A 27,700-nucleotide genomic window follows, 5' to 3' on the forward strand; every position below is an offset into this window, starting at 1 on the left:
CAAGGGTTTTGTTTGTGGATATTTATACTACACCAAGTAGCCCTCTCGCCACGCCTTGTAGTTGGAGATTAACAAGTAAATTGTGTTATGCCATATACATTGTGGTTGCAAAACCCGCGAGGAAGTGAGGGGGGAACAGAAGGGCGGAAAGTCCCTTCTGGTAGCCCAGCAGTGTGTGTGCAATTGTATGTGCTACCAAACGCGTCATAACAAAAAACCAAATGGGTGCTGCCAAATGGGTGCTGCCAAATGGGTGCTGCCAATAGTATGTGGCTGTAGCAGAAAGTGGACAACCAGAGTGGATGAATTGTGTGTTTGGATGCATGTTGGCTCAACATTACCCACAGCCTTATACATCCTGCAATGCATCCTATCTCCACAAACAATCCTCGACTCATTGCAGGTTTGACAGCAATCCGTCGAAAATTGTTTGTGTGTGTTGATTATTCCTGCGAGTCTGGTGCGAATTTACGGGAAAATTGTGGGCTCAGCTACTCCCTCCCTCTTTCCCCGCCCCATACATTTACATCATATAGGCCGGATCCCAGGTTGAGCCCTAGGTTGAACCCCAGGCTGGATCCTATGTCAGTTCTACAAAAATGCGCCACTTCCAGAACATAGGGAGAATCTGGCTCCTATCACTGCTGCTGCCCACTGTAGTGTTTTTTTGTAAAGTTTTTTGTAAAGTACACACGCACCCGCGCGCGTCCATCTTACGTGTATATTACGTGTATCTGAGGTTAACTCGTTCACAGCAGCTCACGTGCGCGTATACATACACATACTCCAACCCGAGATACTCTAGTTTGCAATGACAGCGATTGCGCGAAATATACAGAACGTTCAATTTTGTAGGCTGAATGCGAAATAGAAGAATGGTTCAATTACAAATAGCAGAGTGTTTACATAAACAGAAAAGTGTGTTAATATTAGAAAAAAAAAGTGCAAAGATTAATAGCAGGAACAGCAACACCACCAAACATAACATCAGCAACACCATCAGCAACACCACCAGACATAACATCAGCAACACCATCAGCAACACCACCAGACATAACATCAGTAACACCACCAGACATAACACCAGCAACACAACCAGACATAACATCAGCAACACAACCAGACATAACATCAGCAACACAACCAGCAACACCATCAGCAACGCAACCAGTGACACAACCAGGAAAAAACACCAGGAATAACACCAAAAACATTTCTGACAAGTTTGAATGGCATAGTTTGAGTTTGGTCGACGTCGGATAGCACACACTATAATAAATATGTTGGATATAATAAATATGATAAATATGATAAATATTAGTGGTGGTAGTAGTAGTGGTGCTATTCCAACACGAGCAAACAATGATTTTGATGCAACATTAACAAACCCCGGAAGCAGATTCCACAAGCTTTTCTTCTGCACCATCTGAAACAACTTGCACGGTGACTTACACAACCCAACCTGTGATAATATGATCCCGCTGTGCCTTGTTGATACCCCTAGTGCATATGCATCCTCCACATTTTTCGTCCCCCGTACAAGATCATACGACAAAGGCGCCATTTTGTCGCAGGATCTGCCAAGTTCAGAATAAATGTGTGAGTCGGCAGCTACACTAGTGCAATGTTGTGGTAGGCTATGGGAAACGGTAGCAGAGGTCGGTGGGCTCCCCTGCTTTGGGATCATGGTTGGGTTTGTGATATAGTCATCCGTGAAGCAGCAACAGAGGTAACATCAGAAATAGCACCAGTGACAGTAACGTGCTTTTTTTTTGTCCGTCTGTTTTTGTTTTTTTTTTTTTTTTTTTGTTTTTTGTTTTTTTCCCTTTTATTACTTGGTTGAGACCAGCATTAGACTTTTGATCCTCGCTTTTATGTTCTTTATGTAGCGAGTGAAGCTGGTAGTTGGGGGTAGTGTTTTGATTTTGAACTTTTCTAGATGTAGTTCCCCCTCGATAACCTCAATGTGCTGATCTAAAGTCTTAATCAACCAAGCAGCGTATTCTTCTGGTGTTTTGACATTTGCTCTGCCAAACCTAAAAAACCTTCTAAACCCCCTCTCCCTGGTGTATGTCCTGTGGTAGTCGACAATCCGAACTTGGATTCCTGGTCGACTACCCACTTTTCTCTCCACCCCAACTAGAAGCTTATAGCCTGTTTTGTTTCTGGCTATAAGATGGGTCGTGTCCCTTTGCAATTTGTGAAGGATGTCCTCGCGTTCTTTGGTAAGTAAGGGGAAGCGGACATTGCCTGTTGGACAGCCCTGGTCAATGGGGTGGTATAATGGCCTCAGAAATGAGGACTTATGGACAACGGAGTTGGTGCAAAGTGTTGCGAAGGTGGGTCTGGGTTCGCCCATGTCACATGCTTGTTTGTTCCTGCGTGTCACGTAATTGTATGTGCGTGTGGTGTTTGTGTTTGTGTTTGTGTTTGTGTTTGTGTTTGTGTCTGTGTTTGTGTCTGTAAATGTGTATGTGTTTGAGGTATATGTGTTTTTCGGGCTTGTTTCTTGTGTGCCCAAGTAATATACCTCAGTTGCTTGGTGCTCGTATGCCGGACTTACTGCATAGATAGTTTCCTCCCCTCCAAAATTCATTTTCAAGAGTTGGAAGTGGGGAAGTATCAATGATGCCTCTTTGTAGTGGCTTCCCATTCTGGGAAGCTCTCTCCTGATGTCTTGGGAGTGTTCGTCTGAAATCTTGTAGATGAGAAATTTTCCATCTGTAGATTTGTAGGCGGTGCTGCCTATTTTTGTTATGGAGTCTTCCATGGACGCAAATGACTGTAAATAGGTGGATTCCAGGCATCCCCACAGCTTTCTTACTCTTTGAAACAGCTTTGCATGGTAGGACTCGATATTGGTTGTGTATTCTTGGTGCCTAAGAAAAACACTGAAAGTTTCGTCGTACTTCCAGGTTCTCCTGAGGCAGTCGGCAATACTTTTGTGTATTCCCTCTACAAGAAGAAACCTTTCGGCCTCTTTCTTGGTAAGCTTTTTAACTGGTGTTTCCAGCAGTGGTGCACCTGAGGGTGATTTCCCAGGTGCTTGCGAAGGTTTGAATCCCTTCGCCAAAGTTGATTTGAGGTTTTGGAAAACCTGCTTGGTTGATTGGGGTACAGGTTCTCCGGGAAGTTGAAACCGAACCTTGCGTTCGGCTGGTTTTTCCCCCTTTGACTTGGGGGAGGTGTTAAAAGCGTTTTTGAAAAATGACATTGTTTAAGATTTAATTAAGTAAACTAACTGGTAAAGTCTGACTCGTTTAAACTGTACTAAGTGAGACTTTGGTTGTGGGTTTACTTCTGGCGAAAGAAGAAGAAGAAGAAGAAGGAAAAGAAGAAAAAGAAAAGTGTAAAAAAAGGTTTGAGGTCACAAGGGTTTTGTTTGTGGATATTTATACTACACCAAGTAGCCCTCTCGCCACGCCTTGTAGTTGGAGATTAACAAGTAAATTGTGTTATGCCATATACATTGTGGTTGCAAAACCCGCGAGGAAGTGAGGGGGGAACAGAAGGGCGGAAAGTCCCTTCTGGTAGCCCAGCAGTGTGTGTGCAATTGTATGTGCTACCAAACGCGTCATAACAAAAAACCAAATGGGTGCTGCCAAATGGGTGCTGCCAAATGGGTGCTGCCAATAGTATGTGGCTGTAGCAGAAAGTGGACAACCAGAGTGGATGAATTGTGTGTTTGGATGCATGTTGGCTCAACATTACCCACAGCCTTATACATCCTGCAATGCATCCTATCTCCACAAACAATCCTCGACTCATTGCAGGTTTGACAGCAATCCGTCGAAAATTGTTTGTGTGTGTTGATTATTCCTGCGAGTCTGGTGCGAATTTACGGGAAAATTGTGGGCTCAGCTACTCCCTCCCTCTTTCCCCGCCCCATACATTTACATCATATAGGCCGGATCCCAGGTTGAGCCCTAGGTTGAACCCCAGGCTGGATCCTATGTCAGTTCTACAAAAATGCGCCACTTCCAGAACATAGGGAGAATCTGGCTCCTATCACTGCTGCTGCCCACTGTAGTGTTTTTTTGTAAAGTTTTTTGTAAAGTACACACGCACCCGCGCGCGTCCATCTTACGTGTATATTACGTGTATCTGAGGTTAACTCGTTCACAGCAGCTCACGTGCGCGTATACATACACATACTCCAACCCGAGATACTCTAGTTTGCAATGACAGCGATTGCGCGAAATATACAGAACGTTCAATTTTGTAGGCTGAATGCGAAATAGAAGAATGGTTCAATTACAAATAGCAGAGTGTTTACATAAACAGAAAAGTGTGTTAATATTAGAAAAAAAAAGTGCAAAGATTAATAGCAGGAACAGCAACACCACCAAACATAACATCAGCAACACCATCAGCAACACCACCAGACATAACATCAGCAACACCATCAGCAACACCACCAGACATAACATCAGTAACACCACCAGACATAACACCAGCAACACAACCAGACATAACATCAGCAACACAACCAGACATAACATCAGCAACACAACCAGCAACACCATCAGCAACGCAACCAGTGACACAACCAGGAAAAAACACCAGGAATAACACCAAAAACATTTCTGACAAGTTTGAATGGCATAGTTTGAGTTTGGTCGACGTCGGATAGCACACACTATAATAAATATGTTGGATATAATAAATATGATAAATATGATAAATATTAGTGGTGGTAGTAGTAGTGGTGCTATTCCAACACGAGCAAACAATGATTTTGATGCAACATTAACAAACCCCGGAAGCAGATTCCACAAGCTTTTCTTCTGCACCATCTGAAACAACTTGCACGGTGACTTACACAACCCAACCTGTGATAATATGATCCCGCTGTGCCTTGTTGATACCCCTAGTGCATATGCATCCTCCACATTTTTCGTCCCCCGTACAAGATCATACGACAAAGGCGCCATTTTGTCGCAGGATCTGCCAAGTTCAGAATAAATGTGTGAGTCGGCAGCTACACTAGTGCAATGTTGTGGTAGGCTATGGGAAACGGTAGCAGAGGTCGGTGGGCTCCCCTGCTTTGGGATCATGGTTGGGTTTGTGATATAGTCATCCGTGAAGCAGCAACAGAGGTAACATCAGAAATAGCACCAGTGACAGTAACGTGCTTTTTTTTTGTCCGTCTGTTTTTGTTTTTTTTTTTTTTTTTTTGTTTTTTGTTTTTTTCCCTTTTATTACTTGGTTGAGACCAGCATTAGACTTTTGATCCTCGCTTTTATGTTCTTTATGTAGCGAGTGAAGCTGGTAGTTGGGGGTAGTGTTTTGATTTTGAACTTTTCTAGATGTAGTTCCCCCTCGATAACCTCAATGTGCTGATCTAAAGTCTTAATCAACCAAGCAGCGTATTCTTCTGGTGTTTTGACATTTGCTCTGCCAAACCTAAAAAACCTTCTAAACCCCCTCTCCCTGGTGTATGTCCTGTGGTAGTCGACAATCCGAACTTGGATTCCTGGTCGACTACCCACTTTTCTCTCCACCCCAACTAGAAGCTTATAGCCTGTTTTGTTTCTGGCTATAAGATGGGTCGTGTCCCTTTGCAATTTGTGAAGGATGTCCTCGCGTTCTTTGGTAAGTAAGGGGAAGCGGACATTGCCTGTTGGACAGCCCTGGTCAATGGGGTGGTATAATGGCCTCAGAAATGAGGACTTATGGACAACGGAGTTGGTGCAAAGTGTTGCGAAGGTGGGTCTGGGTTCGCCCATGTCACATGCTTGTTTGTTCCTGCGTGTCACGTAATTGTATGTGCGTGTGGTGTTTGTGTTTGTGTTTGTGTTTGTGTTTGTGTTTGTGTCTGTGTTTGTGTCTGTAAATGTGTATGTGTTTGAGGTATATGTGTTTTTCGGGCTTGTTTCTTGTGTGCCCAAGTAATATACCTCAGTTGCTTGGTGCTCGTATGCCGGACTTACTGCATAGATAGTTTCCTCCCCTCCAAAATTCATTTTCAAGAGTTGGAAGTGGGGAAGTATCAATGATGCCTCTTTGTAGTGGCTTCCCATTCTGGGAAGCTCTCTCCTGATGTCTTGGGAGTGTTCGTCTGAAATCTTGTAGATGAGAAATTTTCCATCTGTAGATTTGTAGGCGGTGCTGCCTATTTTTGTTATGGAGTCTTCCATGGACGCAAATGACTGTAAATAGGTGGATTCCAGGCATCCCCACAGCTTTCTTACTCTTTGAAACAGCTTTGCATGGTAGGACTCGATATTGGTTGTGTATTCTTGGTGCCTAAGAAAAACACTGAAAGTTTCGTCGTACTTCCAGGTTCTCCTGAGGCAGTCGGCAATACTTTTGTGTATTCCCTCTACAAGAAGAAACCTTTCGGCCTCTTTCTTGGTAAGCTTTTTAACTGGTGTTTCCAGCAGTGGTGCACCTGAGGGTGATTTCCCAGGTGCTTGCGAAGGTTTGAATCCCTTCGCCAAAGTTGATTTGAGGTTTTGGAAAACCTGCTTGGTTGATTGGGGTACAGGTTCTCCGGGAAGTTGAAACCGAACCTTGCGTTCGGCTGGTTTTTCCCCCTTTGACTTGGGGGAGGTGTTAAAAGCGTTTTTGAAAAATGACATTGTTTAAGATTTAATTAAGTAAACTAACTGGTAAAGTCTGACTCGTTTAAACTGTACTAAGTGAGACTTTGGTTGTGGGTTTACTTCTGGCGAAAGAAGAAGAAGAAGAAGAAGGAAAAGAAGAAAAAGAAAAGTGTAAAAAAAGGTTTGAGGTCACAAGGGTTTTGTTTGTGGATATTTATACTACACCAAGTAGCCCTCTCGCCACGCCTTGTAGTTGGAGATTAACAAGTAAATTGTGTTATGCCATATACATTGTGGTTGCAAAACCCGCGAGGAAGTGAGGGGGGAACAGAAGGGCGGAAAGTCCCTTCTGGTAGCCCAGCAGTGTGTGTGCAATTGTATGTGCTACCAAACGCGTCATAACAAAAAACCAAATGGGTGCTGCCAAATGGGTGCTGCCAAATGGGTGCTGCCAATAGTATGTGGCTGTAGCAGAAAGTGGACAACCAGAGTGGATGAATTGTGTGTTTGGATGCATGTTGGCTCAACATTACCCACAGCCTTATACATCCTGCAATGCATCCTATCTCCACAAACAATCCTCGACTCATTGCAGGTTTGACAGCAATCCGTCGAAAATTGTTTGTGTGTGTTGATTATTCCTGCGAGTCTGGTGCGAATTTACGGGAAAATTGTGGGCTCAGCTACTCCCTCCCTCTTTCCCCGCCCCATACATTTACATCATATAGGCCGGATCCCAGGTTGAGCCCTAGGTTGAACCCCAGGCTGGATCCTATGTCAGTTCTACAAAAATGCGCCACTTCCAGAACATAGGGAGAATCTGGCTCCTATCACTGCTGCTGCCCACTGTAGTGTTTTTTTGTAAAGTTTTTTGTAAAGTACACACGCACCCGCGCGCGTCCATCTTACGTGTATATTACGTGTATCTGAGGTTAACTCGTTCACAGCAGCTCACGTGCGCGTATACATACACATACTCCAACCCGAGATACTCTAGTTTGCAATGACAGCGATTGCGCGAAATATACAGAACGTTCAATTTTGTAGGCTGAATGCGAAATAGAAGAATGGTTCAATTACAAATAGCAGAGTGTTTACATAAACAGAAAAGTGTGTTAATATTAGAAAAAAAAAGTGCAAAGATTAATAGCAGGAACAGCAACACCACCAAACATAACATCAGCAACACCATCAGCAACACCACCAGACATAACATCAGCAACACCATCAGCAACACCACCAGACATAACATCAGTAACACCACCAGACATAACACCAGCAACACAACCAGACATAACATCAGCAACACAACCAGACATAACATCAGCAACACAACCAGCAACACCATCAGCAACGCAACCAGTGACACAACCAGGAAAAAACACCAGGAATAACACCAAAAACATTTCTGACAAGTTTGAATGGCATAGTTTGAGTTTGGTCGACGTCGGATAGCACACACTATAATAAATATGTTGGATATAATAAATATGATAAATATGATAAATATTAGTGGTGGTAGTAGTAGTGGTGCTATTCCAACACGAGCAAACAATGATTTTGATGCAACATTAACAAACCCCGGAAGCAGATTCCACAAGCTTTTCTTCTGCACCATCTGAAACAACTTGCACGGTGACTTACACAACCCAACCTGTGATAATATGATCCCGCTGTGCCTTGTTGATACCCCTAGTGCATATGCATCCTCCACATTTTTCGTCCCCCGTACAAGATCATACGACAAAGGCGCCATTTTGTCGCAGGATCTGCCAAGTTCAGAATAAATGTGTGAGTCGGCAGCTACACTAGTGCAATGTTGTGGTAGGCTATGGGAAACGGTAGCAGAGGTCGGTGGGCTCCCCTGCTTTGGGATCATGGTTGGGTTTGTGATATAGTCATCCGTGAAGCAGCAACAGAGGTAACATCAGAAATAGCACCAGTGACAGTAACGTGCTTTTTTTTTGTCCGTCTGTTTTTGTTTTTTTTTTTTTTTTTTTTTGTTTTTTGTTTTTTTCCCTTTTATTACTTGGTTGAGACCAGCATTAGACTTTTGATCCTCGCTTTTATGTTCTTTATGTAGCGAGTGAAGCTGGTAGTTGGGGGTAGTGTTTTGATTTTGAACTTTTCTAGATGTAGTTCCCCCTCGATAACCTCAATGTGCTGATCTAAAGTCTTAATCAACCAAGCAGCGTATTCTTCTGGTGTTTTGACATTTGCTCTGCCAAACCTAAAAAACCTTCTAAACCCCCTCTCCCTGGTGTATGTCCTGTGGTAGTCGACAATCCGAACTTGGATTCCTGGTCGACTACCCACTTTTCTCTCCACCCCAACTAGAAGCTTATAGCCTGTTTTGTTTCTGGCTATAAGATGGGTCGTGTCCCTTTGCAATTTGTGAAGGATGTCCTCGCGTTCTTTGGTAAGTAAGGGGAAGCGGACATTGCCTGTTGGACAGCCCTGGTCAATGGGGTGGTATAATGGCCTCAGAAATGAGGACTTATGGACAACGGAGTTGGTGCAAAGTGTTGCGAAGGTGGGTCTGGGTTCGCCCATGTCACATGCTTGTTTGTTCCTGCGTGTCACGTAATTGTATGTGCGTGTGGTGTTTGTGTTTGTGTTTGTGTTTGTGTTTGTGTTTGTGTCTGTGTTTGTGTCTGTAAATGTGTATGTGTTTGAGGTATATGTGTTTTTCGGGCTTGTTTCTTGTGTGCCCAAGTAATATACCTCAGTTGCTTGGTGCTCGTATGCCGGACTTACTGCATAGATAGTTTCCTCCCCTCCAAAATTCATTTTCAAGAGTTGGAAGTGGGGAAGTATCAATGATGCCTCTTTGTAGTGGCTTCCCATTCTGGGAAGCTCTCTCCTGATGTCTTGGGAGTGTTCGTCTGAAATCTTGTAGATGAGAAATTTTCCATCTGTAGATTTGTAGGCGGTGCTGCCTATTTTTGTTATGGAGTCTTCCATGGACGCAAATGACTGTAAATAGGTGGATTCCAGGCATCCCCACAGCTTTCTTACTCTTTGAAACAGCTTTGCATGGTAGGACTCGATATTGGTTGTGTATTCTTGGTGCCTAAGAAAAACACTGAAAGTTTCGTCGTACTTCCAGGTTCTCCTGAGGCAGTCGGCAATACTTTTGTGTATTCCCTCTACAAGAAGAAACCTTTCGGCCTCTTTCTTGGTAAGCTTTTTAACTGGTGTTTCCAGCAGTGGTGCACCTGAGGGTGATTTCCCAGGTGCTTGCGAAGGTTTGAATCCCTTCGCCAAAGTTGATTTGAGGTTTTGGAAAACCTGCTTGGTTGATTGGGGTACAGGTTCTCCGGGAAGTTGAAACCGAACCTTGCGTTCGGCTGGTTTTTCCCCCTTTGACTTGGGGGAGGTGTTAAAAGCGTTTTTGAAAAATGACATTGTTTAAGATTTAATTAAGTAAACTAACTGGTAAAGTCTGACTCGTTTAAACTGTACTAAGTGAGACTTTGGTTGTGGGTTTACTTCTGGCGAAAGAAGAAGAAGAAGAAGAAGGAAAAGAAGAAAAAGAAAAGTGTAAAAAAAGGTTTGAGGTCACAAGGGTTTTGTTTGTGGATATTTATACTACACCAAGTAGCCCTCTCGCCACGCCTTGTAGTTGGAGATTAACAAGTAAATTGTGTTATGCCATATACATTGTGGTTGCAAAACCCGCGAGGAAGTGAGGGGGGAACAGAAGGGCGGAAAGTCCCTTCTGGTAGCCCAGCAGTGTGTGTGCAATTGTATGTGCTACCAAACGCGTCATAACAAAAAACCAAATGGGTGCTGCCAAATGGGTGCTGCCAATAGTATGTGGCTGTAGCAGAAAGTGGACAACCAGAGTGGATGAATTGTGTGTTTGGATGCATGTTGGCTCAACATTACCCACAGCCTTATACATCCTGCAATGCATCCTATCTCCACAAACAATCCTCGACTCATTGCAGGTTTGACAGCAATCCGTCGAAAATTGTTTGTGTGTGTTGATTATTCCTGCGAGTCTGGTGCGAATTTACGGGAAAATTGTGGGCTCAGCTACTCCCTCCCTCTTTCCCCGCCCCATACATTTACATCATATAGGCCGGATCCCAGGTTGAGCCCTAGGTTGAACCCCAGGCTGGATCCTATGTCAGTTCTACAAAAATGCGCCACTTCCAGAACATAGGGAGAATCTGGCTCCTATCACTGCTGCTGCCCACTGTAGTGTTTTTTTGTAAAGTTTTTTGTAAAGTACACACGCACCCGCGCGCGTCCATCTTACGTGTATATTACGTGTATCTGAGGTTAACTCGTTCACAGCAGCTCACGTGCGCGTATACATACACATACTCCAACCCGAGATACTCTAGTTTGCAATGACAGCGATTGCGCGAAATATACAGAACGTTCAATTTTGTAGGCTGAATGCGAAATAGAAGAATGGTTCAATTACAAATAGCAGAGTGTTTACATAAACAGAAAAGTGTGTTAATATTAGAAAAAAAAAGTGCAAAGATTAATAGCAGGAACAGCAACACCACCAAACATAACATCAGCAACACCATCAGCAACACCACCAGACATAACATCAGCAACACCATCAGCAACACCACCAGACATAACATCAGTAACACCACCAGACATAACACCAGCAACACAACCAGACATAACATCAGCAACACAACCAGACATAACATCAGCAACACAACCAGCAACACCATCAGCAACGCAACCAGTGACACAACCAGGAAAAAACACCAGGAATAACACCAAAAACATTTCTGACAAGTTTGAATGGCATAGTTTGAGTTTGGTCGACGTCGGATAGCACACACTATAATAAATATGTTGGATATAATAAATATGATAAATATGATAAATATTAGTGGTGGTAGTAGTAGTGGTGCTATTCCAACACGAGCAAACAATGATTTTGATGCAACATTAACAAACCCCGGAAGCAGATTCCACAAGCTTTTCTTCTGCACCATCTGAAACAACTTGCACGGTGACTTACACAACCCAACCTGTGATAATATGATCCCGCTGTGCCTTGTTGATACCCCTAGTGCATATGCATCCTCCACATTTTTCGTCCCCCGTACAAGATCATACGACAAAGGCGCCATTTTGTCGCAGGATCTGCCAAGTTCAGAATAAATGTGTGAGTCGGCAGCTACACTAGTGCAATGTTGTGGTAGGCTATGGGAAACGGTAGCAGAGGTCGGTGGGCTCCCCTGCTTTGGGATCATGGTTGGGTTTGTGATATAGTCATCCGTGAAGCAGCAACAGAGGTAACATCAGAAATAGCACCAGTGACAGTAACGTGCTTTTTTTTTGTCCGTCTGTTTTTGTTTTTTTTTTTTTTTTTTTTTGTTTTTTGTTTTTTTCCCTTTTATTACTTGGTTGAGACCAGCATTAGACTTTTGATCCTCGCTTTTATGTTCTTTATGTAGCGAGTGAAGCTGGTAGTTGGGGGTAGTGTTTTGATTTTGAACTTTTCTAGATGTAGTTCCCCCTCGATAACCTCAATGTGCTGATCTAAAGTCTTAATCAACCAAGCAGCGTATTCTTCTGGTGTTTTGACATTTGCTCTGCCAAACCTAAAAAACCTTCTAAACCCCCTCTCCCTGGTGTATGTCCTGTGGTAGTCGACAATCCGAACTTGGATTCCTGGTCGACTACCCACTTTTCTCTCCACCCCAACTAGAAGCTTATAGCCTGTTTTGTTTCTGGCTATAAGATGGGTCGTGTCCCTTTGCAATTTGTGAAGGATGTCCTCGCGTTCTTTGGTAAGTAAGGGGAAGCGGACATTGCCTGTTGGACAGCCCTGGTCAATGGGGTGGTATAATGGCCTCAGAAATGAGGACTTATGGACAACGGAGTTGGTGCAAAGTGTTGCGAAGGTGGGTCTGGGTTCGCCCATGTCACATGCTTGTTTGTTCCTGCGTGTCACGTAATTGTATGTGCGTGTGGTGTTTGTGTTTGTGTTTGTGTTTGTGTTTGTGTTTGTGTTTGTGTTTGTGTCTGTGTTTGTGTCTGTAAATGTGTATGTGTTTGAGGTATATGTGTTTTTCGGGCTTGTTTCTTGTGTGCCCAAGTAATATACCTCAGTTGCTTGGTGCTCGTATGCCGGACTTACTGCATAGATAGTTTCCTCCCCTCCAAAATTCATTTTCAAGAGTTGGAAGTGGGGAAGTATCAATGATGCCTCTTTGTAGTGGCTTCCCATTCTGGGAAGCTCTCTCCTGATGTCTTGGGAGTGTTCGTCTGAAATCTTGTAGATGAGAAATTTTCCATCTGTAGATTTGTAGGCGGTGCTGCCTATTTTTGTTATGGAGTCTTCCATGGACGCAAATGACTGTAAATAGGTGGATTCCAGGCATCCCCACAGCTTTCTTACTCTTTGAAACAGCTTTGCATGGTAGGACTCGATATTGGTTGTGTATTCTTGGTGCCTAAGAAAAACACTGAAAGTTTCGTCGTACTTCCAGGTTCTCCTGAGGCAGTCGGCAATACTTTTGTGTATTCCCTCTACAAGAAGAAACCTTTCGGCCTCTTTCTTGGTAAGCTTTTTAACTGGTGTTTCCAGCAGTGGTGCACCTGAGGGTGATTTCCCAGGTGCTTGCGAAGGTTTGAATCCCTTCGCCAAAGTTGATTTGAGGTTTTGGAAAACCTGCTTGGTTGATTGGGGTACAGGTTCTCCGGGAAGTTGAAACCGAACCTTGCGTTCGGCTGGTTTTTCCCCCTTTGACTTGGGGGAGGTGTTAAAAGCGTTTTTGAAAAATGACATTGTTTAAGATTTAATTAAGTAAACTAACTGGTAAAGTCTGACTCGTTTAAACTGTACTAAGTGAGACTTTGGTTGTGGGTTTACTTCTGGCGAAAGAAGAAGAAGAAGAAGAAGGAAAAGAAGAAAAAGAAAAGTGTAAAAAAAGGTTTGAGGTCACAAGGGTTTTGTTTGTGGATATTTATACTACACCAAGTAGCCCTCTCGCCACGCCTTGTAGTTGGAGATTAACAAGTAAATTGTGTTATGCCATATACATTGTGGTTGCAAAACCCGCGAGGAAGTGAGGGGGGAACAGAAGGGCGGAAAGTCCCTTCTGGTAGCCCAGCAGTGTGTGTGCAATTGTATGTGCTACCAAACGCGTCATAACAAAAAACCAAATGGGTGCTGCCAAATGGGTGCTGCCAATAGTATGTGGCTGTAGCAGAAAGTGGACAACCAGAGTGGATGAATTGTGTGTTTGGATGCATGTTGGCTCAACATTACCCACAGCCTTATACATCCTGCAATGCATCCTATCTCCACAAACAATCCTCGACTCATTGCAGGTTTGACAGCAATCCGTCGAAAATTGTTTGTGTGTGTTGATTATTCCTGCGAGTCTGGTGCGAATTTACGGGAAAATTGTGGGCTCAGCTACTCCCTCCCTCTTTCCCCGCCCCATACATTTACATCATATAGGCCGGATCCCAGGTTGAGCCCTAGGTTGAACCCCAGGCTGGATCCTATGTCAGTTCTACAAAAATGCGCCACTTCCAGAACATAGGGAGAATCTGGCTCCTATCACTGCTGCTGCCCACTGTAGTGTTTTTTTGTAAAGTTTTTTGTAAAGTACACACGCACCCGCGCGCGTCCATCTTACGTGTATATTACGTGTATCTGAGGTTAACTCGTTCACAGCAGCTCACGTGCGCGTATACATACACATACTCCAACCCGAGATACTCTAGTTTGCAATGACAGCGATTGCGCGAAATATACAGAACGTTCAATTTTGTAGGCTGAATGCGAAATAGAAGAATGGTTCAATTACAAATAGCAGAGTGTTTACATAAACAGAAAAGTGTGTTAATATTAGAAAAAAAAAGTGCAAAGATTAATAGCAGGAACAGCAACACCACCAAACATAACATCAGCAACACCATCAGCAACACCACCAGACATAACATCAGCAACACCATCAGCAACACCACCAGACATAACATCAGTAACACCACCAGACATAACACCAGCAACACAACCAGACATAACATCAGCAACACAACCAGACATAACATCAGCAACACAACCAGCAACACCATCAGCAACGCAACCAGTGACACAACCAGGAAAAAACACCAGGAATAACACCAAAAACATTTCTGACAAGTTTGAATGGCATAGTTTGAGTTTGGTCGACGTCGGATAGCACACACTATAATAAATATGTTGGATATAATAAATATGATAAATATGATAAATATTAGTGGTGGTAGTAGTAGTGGTGCTATTCCAACACGAGCAAACAATGATTTTGATGCAACATTAACAAACCCCGGAAGCAGATTCCACAAGCTTTTCTTCTGCACCATCTGAAACAACTTGCACGGTGACTTACACAACCCAATGATCCCGCTGTGCCTTGTTGATACCCCTAGTGCATATGCATCCTCCACATTTTTCGTCCCCCGTACAAGATCATACGACAAAGGCGCCATTTTGTCGCAGGATCTGCCAAGTTCAGAATAAATGTGTGAGTCGGCAGCTACACTAGTGCAATGTTGTGGTAGGCTATGGGAAACGGTAGCAGAGGTCGGTGGGCTCCCCTGCTTTGGGATCATGGTTGGGTTTGTGATATAGTCATCCGTGAAGCAGCAACAGAGGTAACATCAGAAATAGCACCAGTGACAGTAACGTGCTTTTTTTTTGTCCGTCTGTTTTTGTTTTTTTTTTTTTTTTTTTTTGTTTTTTGTTTTTTTCCCTTTTATTACTTGGTTGAGACCAGCATTAGACTTTTGATCCTCGCTTTTATGTTCTTTATGTAGCGAGTGAAGCTGGTAGTTGGGGGTAGTGTTTTGATTTTGAACTTTTCTAGATGTAGTTCCCCCTCGATAACCTCAATGTGCTGATCTAAAGTCTTAATCAACCAAGCAGCGTATTCTTCTGGTGTTTTGACATTTGCTCTGCCAAACCTAAAAAACCTTCTAAACCCCCTCTCCCTGGTGTATGTCCTGTGGTAGTCGACAATCCGAACTTGGATTCCTGGTCGACTACCCACTTTTCTCTCCACCCCAACTAGAAGCTTATAGCCTGTTTTGTTTCTGGCTATAAGATGGGTCGTGTCCCTTTGCAATTTGTGAAGGATGTCCTCGCGTTCTTTGGTAAGTAAGGGGAAGCGGACATTGCCTGTTGGACAGCCCTGGTCAATGGGGTGGTATAATGGCCTCAGAAATGAGGACTTATGGACAACGGAGTTGGTGCAAAGTGTTGCGAAGGTGGGTCTGGGTTCGCCCATGTCACATGCTTGTTTGTTCCTGCGTGTCACGTAATTGTATGTGCGTGTGGTGTTTGTGTTTGTGTTTGTGTTTGTGTTTGTGTTTGTGTCTGTGTTTGTGTCTGTAAATGTGTATGTGTTTGAGGTATATGTGTTTTTCGGGCTTGTTTCTTGTGTGCCCAAGTAATATACCTCAGTTGCTTGGTGCTCGTATGCCGGACTTACTGCATAGATAGTTTCCTCCCCTCCAAAATTCATTTTCAAGAGTTGGAAGTGGGGAAGTATCAATGATGCCTCTTTGTAGTGGCTTCCCATTCTGGGAAGCTCTCTCCTGATGTCTTGGGAGTGTTCGTCTGAAATCTTGTAGATGAGAAATTTTCCATCTGTAGATTTGTAGGCGGTGCTGCCTATTTTTGTTATGGAGTCTTCCATGGACGCAAATGACTGTAAATAGGTGGATTCCAGGCATCCCCACAGCTTTCTTACTCTTTGAAACAGCTTTGCATGGTAGGACTCGATATTGGTTGTGTATTCTTGGTGCCTAAGAAAAACACTGAAAGTTTCGTCGTACTTCCAGGTTCTCCTGAGGCAGTCGGCAATACTTTTGTGTATTCCCTCTACAAGAAGAAACCTTTCGGCCTCTTTCTTGGTAAGCTTTTTAACTGGTGTTTCCAGCAGTGGTGCACCTGAGGGTGATTTCCCAGGTGCTTGCGAAGGTTTGAATCCCTTCGCCAAAGTTGATTTGAGGTTTTGGAAAACCTGCTTGGTTGATTGGGGTACAGGTTCTCCGGGAAGTTGAAACCGAACCTTGCGTTCGGCTGGTTTTTCCCCCTTTGACTTGGGGGAGGTGTTAAAAGCGTTTTTGAAAAATGACATTGTTTAAGATTTAATTAAGTAAACTAACTGGTAAAGTCTGACTCGTTTAAACTGTACTAAGTGAGACTTTGGTTGTGGGTTTACTTCTGGCGAAAGAAGAAGAAGAAGAAGAAGGAAAAGAAGAAAAAGAAAAGTGTAAAAAAAGGTTTGAGGTCACAAGGGTTTTGTTTGTGGATATTTATACTACACCAAGTAGCCCTCTCGCCACGCCTTGTAGTTGGAGATTAACAAGTAAATTGTGTTATGCCATATACATTGTGGTTGCAAAACCCGCGAGGAAGTGAGGGGGGAACAGAAGGGCGGAAAGTCCCTTCTGGTAGCCCAGCAGTGTGTGTGCAATTGTATGTGCTACCAAACGCGTCATAACAAAAAACCAAATGGGTGCTGCCAAATGGGTGCTGCCAAATGGGTGCTGCCAAATGGGTGCTGCCAAATGGGTGCTGCCAATAGTATGTGGCTGTAGCAGAAAGTGGACAACCAGAGTGGATGAATTGTGTGTTTGGATGCATGTTGGCTCAACATTACCCACAGCCTTATACATCCTGCAATGCATCCTATCTCCACAAACAATCCTCGACTCATTGCAGGTTTGACAGCAATCCGTCGAAAATTGTTTGTGTGTGTTGATTATTCCTGCGAGTCTGGTGCGAATTTACGGGAAAATTGTGGGCTCAGCTACTCCCTCCCTCTTTCCCCGCCCCATACATTTACATCATATAGGCCGGATCCCAGGTTGAGCCCTAGGTTGAACCCCAGGCTGGATCCTATGTCAGTTCTACAAAAATGCGCCACTTCCAGAACATAGGGAGAATCTGGCTCCTATCACTGCTGCTGCCCACTGTAGTGTTTTTTTGTAAAGTTTTTTGTAAAGTACACACGCACCCGCGCGCGTCCATCTTACGTGTATATTACGTGTATCTGAGGTTAACTCGTTCACAGCAGCTCACGTGCGCGTATACATACACATACTCCAACCCGAGATACTCTAGTTTGCAATGACAGCGATTGCGCGAAATATACAGAACGTTCAATTTTGTAGGCTGAATGCGAAATAGAAGAATGGTTCAATTACAAATAGCAGAGTGTTTACATAAACAGAAAAGTGTGTTAATATTAGAAAAAAAAAGTGCAAAGATTAATAGCAGGAACAGCAACACCACCAAACATAACATCAGCAACACCATCAGCAACACCACCAGACATAACATCAGCAACACCATCAGCAACACCACCAGACATAACATCAGTAACACCACCAGACATAACACCAGCAACACAACCAGACATAACATCAGCAACACAACCAGACATAACATCAGCAACACAACCAGCAACACCATCAGCAACGCAACCAGTGACACAACCAGGAAAAAACACCAGGAATAACACCAAAAACATTTCTGACAAGTTTGAATGGCATAGTTTGAGTTTGGTCGACGTCGGATAGCACACACTATAATAAATATGTTGGATATAATAAATATGATAAATATGATAAATATTAGTGGTGGTAGTAGTAGTGGTGCTATTCCAACACGAGCAAACAATGATTTTGATGCAACATTAACAAACCCCGGAAGCAGATTCCACAAGCTTTTCTTCTGCACCATCTGAAACAACTTGCACGGTGACTTACACAACCCAACCTGTGATAATATGATCCCGCTGTGCCTTGTTGATACCCCTAGTGCATATGCATCCTCCACATTTTTCGTCCCCCGTACAAGATCATACGACAAAGGCGCCATTTTGTCGCAGGATCTGCCAAGTTCAGAATAAATGTGTGAGTCGGCAGCTACACTAGTGCAATGTTGTGGTAGGCTATGGGAAACGGTAGCAGAGGTCGGTGGGCTCCCCTGCTTTGGGATCATGGTTGGGTTTGTGATATAGTCATCCGTGAAGCAGCAACAGAGGTAACATCAGAAATAGCACCAGTGACAGTAACGTGCTTTTTTTTTGTCCGTCTGTTTTTGTTTTTTTTTTTTTTTTTTTTTGTTTTTTGTTTTTTTCCCTTTTATTACTTGGTTGAGACCAGCATTAGACTTTTGATCCTCGCTTTTATGTTCTTTATGTAGCGAGTGAAGCTGGTAGTTGGGGGTAGTGTTTTGATTTTGAACTTTTCTAGATGTAGTTCCCCCTCGATAACCTCAATGTGCTGATCTAAAGTCTTAATCAACCAAGCAGCGTATTCTTCTGGTGTTTTGACATTTGCTCTGCCAAACCTAAAAAACCTTCTAAACCCCCTCTCCCTGGTGTATGTCCTGTGGTAGTCGACAATCCGAACTTGGATTCCTGGTCGACTACCCACTTTTCTCTCCACCCCAACTAGAAGCTTATAGCCTGTTTTGTTTCTGGCTATAAGATGGGTCGTGTCCCTTTGCAATTTGTGAAGGATGTCCTCGCGTTCTTTGGTAAGTAAGGGGAAGCGGACATTGCCTGTTGGACAGCCCTGGTCAATGGGGTGGTATAATGGCCTCAGAAATGAGGACTTATGGACAACGGAGTTGGTGCAAAGTGTTGCGAAGGTGGGTCTGGGTTCGCCCATGTCACATGCTTGTTTGTTCCTGCGTGTCACGTAATTGTATGTGCGTGTGGTGTTTGTGTTTGTGTTTGTGTTTGTGTTTGTGTTTGTGTTTGTGTCTGTGTTTGTGTCTGTAAATGTGTATGTGTTTGAGGTATATGTGTTTTTCGGGCTTGTTTCTTGTGTGCCCAAGTAATATACCTCAGTTGCTTGGTGCTCGTATGCCGGACTTACTGCATAGATAGTTTCCTCCCCTCCAAAATTCATTTTCAAGAGTTGGAAGTGGGGAAGTATCAATGATGCCTCTTTGTAGTGGCTTCCCATTCTGGGAAGCTCTCTCCTGATGTCTTGGGAGTGTTCGTCTGAAATCTTGTAGATGAGAAATTTTCCATCTGTAGATTTGTAGGCGGTGCTGCCTATTTTTGTTATGGAGTCTTCCATGGACGCAAATGACTGTAAATAGGTGGATTCCAGGCATCCCCACAGCTTTCTTACTCTTTGAAACAGCTTTGCATGGTAGGACTCGATATTGGTTGTGTATTCTTGGTGCCTAAGAAAAACACTGAAAGTTTCGTCGTACTTCCAGGTTCTCCTGAGGCAGTCGGCAATACTTTTGTGTATTCCCTCTACAAGAAGAAACCTTTCGGCCTCTTTCTTGGTAAGCTTTTTAACTGGTGTTTCCAGCAGTGGTGCACCTGAGGGTGATTTCCCAGGTGCTTGCGAAGGTTTGAATCCCTTCGCCAAAGTTGATTTGAGGTTTTGGAAAACCTGCTTGGTTGATTGGGGTACAGGTTCTCCGGGAAGTTGAAACCGAACCTTGCGTTCGGCTGGTTTTTCCCCCTTTGACTTGGGGGAGGTGTTAAAAGCGTTTTTGAAAAATGACATTGTTTAAGATTTAATTAAGTAAACTAACTGGTAAAGTCTGACTCGTTTAAACTGTACTAAGTGAGACTTTGGTTGTGGGTTTACTTCTGGCGAAAGAAGAAGAAGAAGAAGAAGGAAAAGAAGAAAAAGAAAAGTGTAAAAAAAGGTTTGAGGTCACAAGGGTTTTGTTTGTGGATATTTATACTACACCAAGTAGCCCTCTCGCCACGCCTTGTAGTTGGAGATTAACAAGTAAATTGTGTTATGCCATATACATTGTGGTTGCAAAACCCGCGAGGAAGTGAGGGGGGAACAGAAGGGCGGAAAGTCCCTTCTGGTAGCCCAGCAGTGTGTGTGCAATTGTATGTGCTACCAAACGCGTCATAACAAAAAACCAAATGGGTGCTGCCAAATGGGTGCTGCCAATAGTATGTGGCTGTAGCAGAAAGTGGACAACCAGAGTGGATGAATTGTGTGTTTGGATGCATGTTGGCTCAACATTACCCACAGCCTTATACATCCTGCAATGCATCCTATCTCCACAAACAATCCTCGACTCATTGCAGGTTTGACAGCAATCCGTCGAAAATTGTTTGTGTGTGTTGATTATTCCTGCGAGTCTGGTGCGAATTTACGGGAAAATTGTGGGCTCAGCTACTCCCTCCCTCTTTCCCCGCCCCATACATTTACATCATATAGGCCGGATCCCAGGTTGAGCCCTAGGTTGAACCCCAGGCTGGATCCTATGTCAGTTCTACAAAAATGCGCCACTTCCAGAACATAGGGAGAATCTGGCTCCTATCACTGCTGCTGCCCACTGTAGTGTTTTTTTGTAAAGTTTTTTGTAAAGTACACACGCACCCGCGCGCGTCCATCTTACGTGTATATTACGTGTATCTGAGGTTAACTCGTTCACAGCAGCTCACGTGCGCGTATACATACACATACTCCAACCCGAGATACTCTAGTTTGCAATGACAGCGATTGCGCGAAATATACAGAACGTTCAATTTTGTAGGCTGAATGCGAAATAGAAGAATGGTTCAATTACAAATAGCAGAGTGTTTACATAAACAGAAAAGTGTGTTAATATTAGAAAAAAAAAGTGCAAAGATTAATAGCAGGAACAGCAACACCACCAAACATAACATCAGCAACACCATCAGCAACACCACCAGACATAACATCAGCAACACCATCAGCAACACCACCAGACATAACATCAGTAACACCACCAGACATAACACCAGCAACACAACCAGACATAACATCAGCAACACAACCAGACATAACATCAGCAACACAACCAGCAACACCATCAGCAACGCAACCAGTGACACAACCAGGAAAAAACACCAGGAATAACACCAAAAACATTTCTGACAAGTTTGAATGGCATAGTTTGAGTTTGGTCGACGTCGGATAGCACACACTATAATAAATATGTTGGATATAATAAATATGATAAATATGATAAATATTAGTGGTGGTAGTAGTAGTGGTGCTATTCCAACACGAGCAAACAATGATTTTGATGCAACATTAACAAACCCCGGAAGCAGATTCCACAAGCTTTTCTTCTGCACCATCTGAAACAACTTGCACGGTGACTTACACAACCCAACCTGTGATAATATGATCCCGCTGTGCCTTGTTGATACCCCTAGTGCATATGCATCCTCCACATTTTTCGTCCCCCGTACAAGATCATACGACAAAGGCGCCATTTTGTCGCAGGATCTGCCAAGTTCAGAATAAATGTGTGAGTCGGCAGCTACACTAGTGCAATGTTGTGGTAGGCTATGGGAAACGGTAGCAGAGGTCGGTGGGCTCCCCTGCTTTGGGATCATGGTTGGGTTTGTGATATAGTCATCCGTGAAGCAGCAACAGAGGTAACATCAGAAATAGCACCAGTGACAGTAACGTGCTTTTTTTTTGTCCGTCTGTTTTTGTTTTTTTTTTTTTTTTTTTTTGTTTTTTGTTTTTTTCCCTTTTATTACTTGGTTGAGACCAGCATTAGACTTTTGATCCTCGCTTTTATGTTCTTTATGTAGCGAGTGAAGCTGGTAGTTGGGGGTAGTGTTTTGATTTTGAACTTTTCTAGATGTAGTTCCCCCTCGATAACCTCAATGTGCTGATCTAAAGTCTTAATCAACCAAGCAGCGTATTCTTCTGGTGTTTTGACATTTGCTCTGCCAAACCTAAAAAACCTTCTAAACCCCCTCTCCCTGGTGTATGTCCTGTGGTAGTCGACAATCCGAACTTGGATTCCTGGTCGACTACCCACTTTTCTCTCCACCCCAACTAGAAGCTTATAGCCTGTTTTGTTTCTGGCTATAAGATGGGTCGTGTCCCTTTGCAATTTGTGAAGGATGTCCTCGCGTTCTTTGGTAAGTAAGGGGAAGCGGACATTGCCTGTTGGACAGCCCTGGTCAATGGGGTGGTATAATGGCCTCAGAAATGAGGACTTATGGACAACGGAGTTGGTGCAAAGTGTTGCGAAGGTGGGTCTGGGTTCGCCCATGTCACATGCTTGTTTGTTCCTGCGTGTCACGTAATTGTATGTGCGTGTGGTGTTTGTGTTTGTGTTTGTGTTTGTGTTTGTGTTTGTGTTTGTGTTTGTGTCTGTGTTTGTGTCTGTAAATGTGTATGTGTTTGAGGTATATGTGTTTTTCGGGCTTGTTTCTTGTGTGCCCAAGTAATATACCTCAGTTGCTTGGTGCTCGTATGCCGGACTTACTGCATAGATAGTTTCCTCCCCTCCAAAATTCATTTTCAAGAGTTGGAAGTGGGGAAGTATCAATGATGCCTCTTTGTAGTGGCTTCCCATTCTGGGAAGCTCTCTCCTGATGTCTTGGGAGTGTTCGTCTGAAATCTTGTAGATGAGAAATTTTCCATCTGTAGATTTGTAGGCGGTGCTGCCTATTTTTGTTATGGAGTCTTCCATGGACGCAAATGACTGTAAATAGGTGGATTCCAGGCATCCCCACAGCTTTCTTACTCTTTGAAACAGCTTTGCATGGTAGGACTCGATATTGGTTGTGTATTCTTGGTGCCTAAGAAAAACACTGAAAGTTTCGTCGTACTTCCAGGTTCTCCTGAGGCAGTCGGCAATACTTTTGTGTATTCCCTCTACAAGAAGAAACCTTTCGGCCTCTTTCTTGGTAAGCTTTTTAACTGGTGTTTCCAGCAGTGGTGCACCTGAGGGTGATTTCCCAGGTGCTTGCGAAGGTTTGAATCCCTTCGCCAAAGTTGATTTGAGGTTTTGGAAAACCTGCTTGGTTGATTGGGGTACAGGTTCTCCGGGAAGTTGAAACCGAACCTTGCGTTCGGCTGGTTTTTCCCCCTTTGACTTGGGGGAGGTGTTAAAAGCGTTTTTGAAAAATGACATTGTTTAAGATTTAATTAAGTAAACTAACTGGTAAAGTCTGACTCGTTTAAACTGTACTAAGTGAGACTTTGGTTGTGGGTTTACTTCTGGCGAAAGAAGAAGAAGAAGAAGAAGGAAAAGAAGAAAAAGAAAAGTGTAAAAAAAGGTTTGAGGTCACAAGGGTTTTGTTTGTGGATATTTATACTACACCAAGTAGCCCTCTCGCCACGCCTTGTAGTTGGAGATTAACAAGTAAATTGTGTTATGCCATATACATTGTGGTTGCAAAACCCGCGAGGAAGTGAGGGGGGAACAGAAGGGCGGAAAGTCCCTTCTGGTAGCCCAGCAGTGTGTGTGCAATTGTATGTGCTACCAAACGCGTCATAACAAAAAACCAAATGGGTGCTGCCAAATGGGTGCTGCCAATAGTATGTGGCTGTAGCAGAAAGTGGACAACCAGAGTGGATGAATTGTGTGTTTGGATGCATGTTGGCTCAACATTACCCACAGCCTTATACATCCTGCAATGCATCCTATCTCCACAAACAATCCTCGACTCATTGCAGGTTTGACAGCAATCCGTCGAAAATTGTTTGTGTGTGTTGATTATTCCTGCGAGTCTGGTGCGAATTTACGGGAAAATTGTGGGCTCAGCTACTCCCTCCCTCTTTCCCCGCCCCATACATTTACATCATATAGGCCGGATCCCAGGTTGAGCCCTAGGTTGAACCCCAGGCTGGATCCTATGTCAGTTCTACAAAAATGCGCCACTTCCAGAACATAGGGAGAATCTGGCTCCTATCACTGCTGCTGCCCACTGTAGTGTTTTTTTGTAAAGTTTTTTGTAAAGTACACACGCACCCGCGCGCGTCCATCTTACGTGTATATTACGTGTATCTGAGGTTAACTCGTTCACAGCAGCTCACGTGCGCGTATACATACACATACTCCAACCCGAGATACTCTAGTTTGCAATGACAGCGATTGCGCGAAATATACAGAACGTTCAATTTTGTAGGCTGAATGCGAAATAGAAGAATGGTTCAATTACAAATAGCAGAGTGTTTACATAAACAGAAAAGTGTGTTAATATTAGAAAAAAAAAGTGCAAAGATTAATAGCAGGAACAGCAACACCACCAAACATAACATCAGCAACACCATCAGCAACACCACCAGACATAACATCAGCAACACCATCAGCAACACCACCAGACATAACATCAGTAACACCACCAGACATAACACCAGCAACACAACCAGACATAACATCAGCAACACAACCAGACATAACATCAGCAACACAACCAGCAACACCATCAGCAACGCAACCAGTGACACAACCAGGAAAAAACACCAGGAATAACACCAAAAACATTTCTGACAAGTTTGAATGGCATAGTTTGAGTTTGGTCGACGTCGGATAGCACACACTATAATAAATATGTTGGATATAATAAATATGATAAATATGATAAATATTAGTGGTGGTAGTAGTAGTGGTGCTATTCCAACACGAGCAAACAATGATTTTGATGCAACATTAACAAACCCCGGAAGCAGATTCCACAAGCTTTTCTTCTGCACCATCTGAAACAACTTGCACGGTGACTTACACAACCCAACCTGTGATAATATGATCCCGCTGTGCCTTGTTGATACCCCTAGTGCATATGCATCCTCCACATTTTTCGTCCCCCGTACAAGATCATACGACAAAGGCGCCATTTTGTCGCAGGATCTGCCAAGTTCAGAATAAATGTGTGAGTCGGCAGCTACACTAGTGCAATGTTGTGGTAGGCTATGGGAAACGGTAGCAGAGGTCGGTGGGCTCCCCTGCTTTGGGATCATGGTTGGGTTTGTGATATAGTCATCCGTGAAGCAGCAACAGAGGTAACATCAGAAATAGCACCAGTGACAGTAACGTGCTTTTTTTTTGTCCGTCTGTTTTTGTTTTTTTTTTTTTTTTTTTTTGTTTTTTGTTTTTTTCCCTTTTATTACTTGGTTGAGACCAGCATTAGACTTTTGATCCTCGCTTTTATGTTCTTTATGTAGCGAGTGAAGCTGGTAGTTGGGGGTAGTGTTTTGATTTTGAACTTTTCTAGATGTAGTTCCCCCTCGATAACCTCAATGTGCTGATCTAAAGTCTTAATCAACCAAGCAGCGTATTCTTCTGGTGTTTTGACATTTGCTCTGCCAAACCTAAAAAACCTTCTAAACCCCCTCTCCCTGGTGTATGTCCTGTGGTAGTCGACAATCCGAACTTGGATTCCTGGTCGACTACCCACTTTTCTCTCCACCCCAACTAGAAGCTTATAGCCTGTTTTGTTTCTGGCTATAAGATGGGTCGTGTCCCTTTGCAATTTGTGAAGGATGTCCTCGCGTTCTTTGGTAAGTAAGGGGAAGCGGACATTGCCTGTTGGACAGCCCTGGTCAATGGGGTGGTATAATGGCCTCAGAAATGAGGACTTATGGACAACGGAGTTGGTGCAAAGTGTTGCGAAGGTGGGTCTGGGTTCGCCCATGTCACATGCTTGTTTGTTCCTGCGTGTCACGTAATTGTATGTGCGTGTGGTGTTTGTGTTTGTGTTTGTGTTTGTGTTTGTGTTTGTGTTTGTGTTTGTGTCTGTGTTTGTGTCTGTAAATGTGTATGTGTTTGAGGTATATGTGTTTTTCGGGCTTGTTTCTTGTGTGCCCAAGTAATATACCTCAGTTGCTTGGTGCTCGTATGCCGGACTTACTGCATAGATAGTTTCCTCCCCTCCAAAATTCATTTTCAAGAGTTGGAAGTGGGGAAGTATCAATGATGCCTCTTTGTAGTGGCTTCCCATTCTGGGAAGCTCTCTCCTGATGTCTTGGGAGTGTTCGTCTGAAATCTTGTAGATGAGAAATTTTCCATCTGTAGATTTGTAGGCGGTGCTGCCTATTTTTGTTATGGAGTCTTCCATGGACGCAAATGACTGTAAATAGGTGGATTCCAGGCATCCCCACAGCTTTCTTACTCTTTGAAACAGCTTTGCATGGTAGGACTCGATATTGGTTGTGTATTCTTGGTGCCTAAGAAAAACACTGAAAGTTTCGTCGTACTTCCAGGTTCTCCTGAGGCAGTCGGCAATACTTTTGTGTATTCCCTCTACAAGAAGAAACCTTTCGGCCTCTTTCTTGGTAAGCTTTTTAACTGGTGTTTCCAGCAGTGGTGCACCTGAGGGTGATTTCCCAGGTGCTTGCGAAGGTTTGAATCCCTTCGCCAAAGTTGATTTGAGGTTTTGGAAAACCTGCTTGGTTGATTGGGGTACAGGTTCTCCGGGAAGTTGAAACCGAACCTTGCGTTCGGCTGGTTTTTCCCCCTTTGACTTGGGGGAGGTGTTAAAAGCGTTTTTGAAAAATGACATTGTTTAAGATTTAATTAAGTAAACTAACTGGTAAAGTCTGACTCGTTTAAACTGTACTAAGTGAGACTTTGGTTGTGGGTTTACTTCTGGCGAAAGAAGAAGAAGAAGAAGAAGGAAAAGAAGAAAAAGAAAAGTGTAAAAAAAGGTTTGAGGTCACAAGGGTTTTGTTTGTGGATATTTATACTACACCAAGTAGCCCTCTCGCCACGCCTTGTAGTTGGAGATTAACAAGTAAATTGTGTTATGCCATATACATTGTGGTTGCAAAACCCGCGAGGAAGTGAGGGGGGAACAGAAGGGCGGAAAGTCCCTTCTGGTAGCCCAGCAGTGTGTGTGCAATTGTATGTGCTACCAAACGCGTCATAACAAAAAACCAAATGGGTGCTGCCAAATGGGTGCTGCCAAATGGGTGCTGCCAAATGGGTGCTGCCAAATGGGTGCTGCCAATAGTATGTGGCTGTAGCAGAAAGTGGACAACCAGAGTGGATGAATTGTGTGTTTGGATGCATGTTGGCTCAACATTACCCACAGCCTTATACATCCTGCAATGCATCCTATCTCCACAAACAATCCTCGACTCATTGCAGGTTTGACAGCAATCCGTCGAAAATTGTTTGTGTGTGTTGATTATTCCTGCGAGTCTGGTGCGAATTTACGGGAAAATTGTGGGCTCAGCTACTCCCTCCCTCTTTCCCCGCCCCATACATTTACATCATATAGGCCGGATCCCAGGTTGAGCCCTAGGTTGAACCCCAGGCTGGATCCTATGTCAGTTCTACAAAAATGCGCCACTTCCAGAACATAGGGAGAATCTGGCTCCTATCACTGCTGCTGCCCACTGTAGTGTTTTTTTGTAAAGTTTTTTGTAAAGTACACACGCAC

General features: G+C 43.6%; 16 protein-coding genes across 16 annotated transcripts; all 16 read right to left on the reverse strand. All coding sequences in view use genetic code 12, as the record gives it.

Moving 5' to 3' along the window:
- Positions 1-27: 27 nt before the first annotated feature.
- On the reverse strand, positions 28-1,687 carry PVL30_003431 (uncharacterized protein; the record flags this gene model as incomplete). Its single annotated transcript, XM_061119471.1, has 3 exons — positions 28-54; positions 966-1,269; positions 1,362-1,687. 3 exons carry the CDS (start codon positions 1,685-1,687, stop codon positions 28-30), a joined length of 657 nt encoding a protein of 218 aa, XP_060975454.1.
- Positions 1,688-1,831: 144 nt separating this feature from the next.
- Positions 1,832-3,214, reverse strand: PVL30_003432 (uncharacterized protein; the record flags this gene model as incomplete). The annotated part of the gene is made up of 2 exons (XM_061119472.1): positions 1,832-2,263; positions 2,531-3,214. The coding sequence occupies 2 exons, from the start codon at positions 3,212-3,214 to the stop codon at positions 1,832-1,834; spliced, it is 1,116 nt and encodes a 371-aa protein (XP_060975455.1).
- Positions 3,215-4,299: 1,085 nt separating this feature from the next.
- PVL30_003433 (uncharacterized protein) lies at positions 4,300-5,057 on the reverse strand (the record flags this gene model as incomplete). Its single annotated transcript, XM_061119473.1, has 2 exons — positions 4,300-4,639; positions 4,732-5,057. The coding sequence occupies 2 exons, from the start codon at positions 5,055-5,057 to the stop codon at positions 4,300-4,302; spliced, it is 666 nt and encodes a 221-aa protein (XP_060975456.1).
- A 144-nt stretch (positions 5,058-5,201) lies between these two features.
- PVL30_003434 (uncharacterized protein) lies at positions 5,202-6,584 on the reverse strand (the record flags this gene model as incomplete). Its single annotated transcript, XM_061119474.1, has 2 exons — positions 5,202-5,633; positions 5,901-6,584. 2 exons carry the CDS (start codon positions 6,582-6,584, stop codon positions 5,202-5,204), a joined length of 1,116 nt encoding a protein of 371 aa, XP_060975457.1.
- Positions 6,585-6,767: 183 nt separating this feature from the next.
- PVL30_003435 (uncharacterized protein) lies at positions 6,768-8,427 on the reverse strand (the record flags this gene model as incomplete). Its single annotated transcript, XM_061119475.1, has 3 exons — positions 6,768-6,794; positions 7,706-8,009; positions 8,102-8,427. 3 exons carry the CDS (start codon positions 8,425-8,427, stop codon positions 6,768-6,770), a joined length of 657 nt encoding a protein of 218 aa, XP_060975458.1.
- A 146-nt stretch (positions 8,428-8,573) lies between these two features.
- Positions 8,574-9,956, reverse strand: PVL30_003436 (uncharacterized protein; the record flags this gene model as incomplete). The annotated part of the gene is made up of 2 exons (XM_061119476.1): positions 8,574-9,005; positions 9,273-9,956. The coding sequence occupies 2 exons, from the start codon at positions 9,954-9,956 to the stop codon at positions 8,574-8,576; spliced, it is 1,116 nt and encodes a 371-aa protein (XP_060975459.1).
- A 183-nt stretch (positions 9,957-10,139) lies between these two features.
- Positions 10,140-11,785, reverse strand: PVL30_003437 (uncharacterized protein; the record flags this gene model as incomplete). The annotated part of the gene is made up of 3 exons (XM_061119477.1): positions 10,140-10,166; positions 11,064-11,367; positions 11,460-11,785. 3 exons carry the CDS (start codon positions 11,783-11,785, stop codon positions 10,140-10,142), a joined length of 657 nt encoding a protein of 218 aa, XP_060975460.1.
- A 146-nt stretch (positions 11,786-11,931) lies between these two features.
- PVL30_003438 (uncharacterized protein) lies at positions 11,932-13,326 on the reverse strand (the record flags this gene model as incomplete). Its single annotated transcript, XM_061119478.1, has 2 exons — positions 11,932-12,363; positions 12,643-13,326. 2 exons carry the CDS (start codon positions 13,324-13,326, stop codon positions 11,932-11,934), a joined length of 1,116 nt encoding a protein of 371 aa, XP_060975461.1.
- A 1,071-nt stretch (positions 13,327-14,397) lies between these two features.
- PVL30_003439 (uncharacterized protein) lies at positions 14,398-15,143 on the reverse strand (the record flags this gene model as incomplete). Its single annotated transcript, XM_061119479.1, has 2 exons — positions 14,398-14,737; positions 14,830-15,143. 2 exons carry the CDS (start codon positions 15,141-15,143, stop codon positions 14,398-14,400), a joined length of 654 nt encoding a protein of 217 aa, XP_060975462.1.
- A 146-nt stretch (positions 15,144-15,289) lies between these two features.
- Positions 15,290-16,672, reverse strand: PVL30_003440 (uncharacterized protein; the record flags this gene model as incomplete). The annotated part of the gene is made up of 2 exons (XM_061119480.1): positions 15,290-15,721; positions 15,989-16,672. 2 exons carry the CDS (start codon positions 16,670-16,672, stop codon positions 15,290-15,292), a joined length of 1,116 nt encoding a protein of 371 aa, XP_060975463.1.
- A 1,113-nt stretch (positions 16,673-17,785) lies between these two features.
- PVL30_003441 (uncharacterized protein) lies at positions 17,786-18,543 on the reverse strand (the record flags this gene model as incomplete). Its single annotated transcript, XM_061119481.1, has 2 exons — positions 17,786-18,125; positions 18,218-18,543. The coding sequence occupies 2 exons, from the start codon at positions 18,541-18,543 to the stop codon at positions 17,786-17,788; spliced, it is 666 nt and encodes a 221-aa protein (XP_060975464.1).
- Positions 18,544-18,689: 146 nt separating this feature from the next.
- On the reverse strand, positions 18,690-20,078 carry PVL30_003442 (uncharacterized protein; the record flags this gene model as incomplete). Its single annotated transcript, XM_061119482.1, has 2 exons — positions 18,690-19,121; positions 19,395-20,078. 2 exons carry the CDS (start codon positions 20,076-20,078, stop codon positions 18,690-18,692), a joined length of 1,116 nt encoding a protein of 371 aa, XP_060975465.1.
- Positions 20,079-21,149: 1,071 nt separating this feature from the next.
- On the reverse strand, positions 21,150-21,907 carry PVL30_003443 (uncharacterized protein; the record flags this gene model as incomplete). The annotated part of the gene is made up of 2 exons (XM_061119483.1): positions 21,150-21,489; positions 21,582-21,907. The coding sequence occupies 2 exons, from the start codon at positions 21,905-21,907 to the stop codon at positions 21,150-21,152; spliced, it is 666 nt and encodes a 221-aa protein (XP_060975466.1).
- A 146-nt stretch (positions 21,908-22,053) lies between these two features.
- PVL30_003444 (uncharacterized protein) lies at positions 22,054-23,448 on the reverse strand (the record flags this gene model as incomplete). Its single annotated transcript, XM_061119484.1, has 2 exons — positions 22,054-22,485; positions 22,765-23,448. 2 exons carry the CDS (start codon positions 23,446-23,448, stop codon positions 22,054-22,056), a joined length of 1,116 nt encoding a protein of 371 aa, XP_060975467.1.
- A 1,071-nt stretch (positions 23,449-24,519) lies between these two features.
- On the reverse strand, positions 24,520-25,277 carry PVL30_003445 (uncharacterized protein; the record flags this gene model as incomplete). The annotated part of the gene is made up of 2 exons (XM_061119485.1): positions 24,520-24,859; positions 24,952-25,277. 2 exons carry the CDS (start codon positions 25,275-25,277, stop codon positions 24,520-24,522), a joined length of 666 nt encoding a protein of 221 aa, XP_060975468.1.
- Positions 25,278-25,423: 146 nt separating this feature from the next.
- PVL30_003446 (uncharacterized protein) lies at positions 25,424-26,818 on the reverse strand (the record flags this gene model as incomplete). Its single annotated transcript, XM_061119486.1, has 2 exons — positions 25,424-25,855; positions 26,135-26,818. 2 exons carry the CDS (start codon positions 26,816-26,818, stop codon positions 25,424-25,426), a joined length of 1,116 nt encoding a protein of 371 aa, XP_060975469.1.
- Positions 26,819-27,700: the final 882 nt, after the last annotated feature.

Source organism: Lodderomyces elongisporus, chromosome 4 (genome assembly GCF_030384665.1).
Source record: "Lodderomyces elongisporus chromosome 4, complete sequence".
NCBI lineage: Eukaryota > Fungi > Ascomycota > Pichiomycetes > Serinales > Debaryomycetaceae > Lodderomyces > Lodderomyces elongisporus.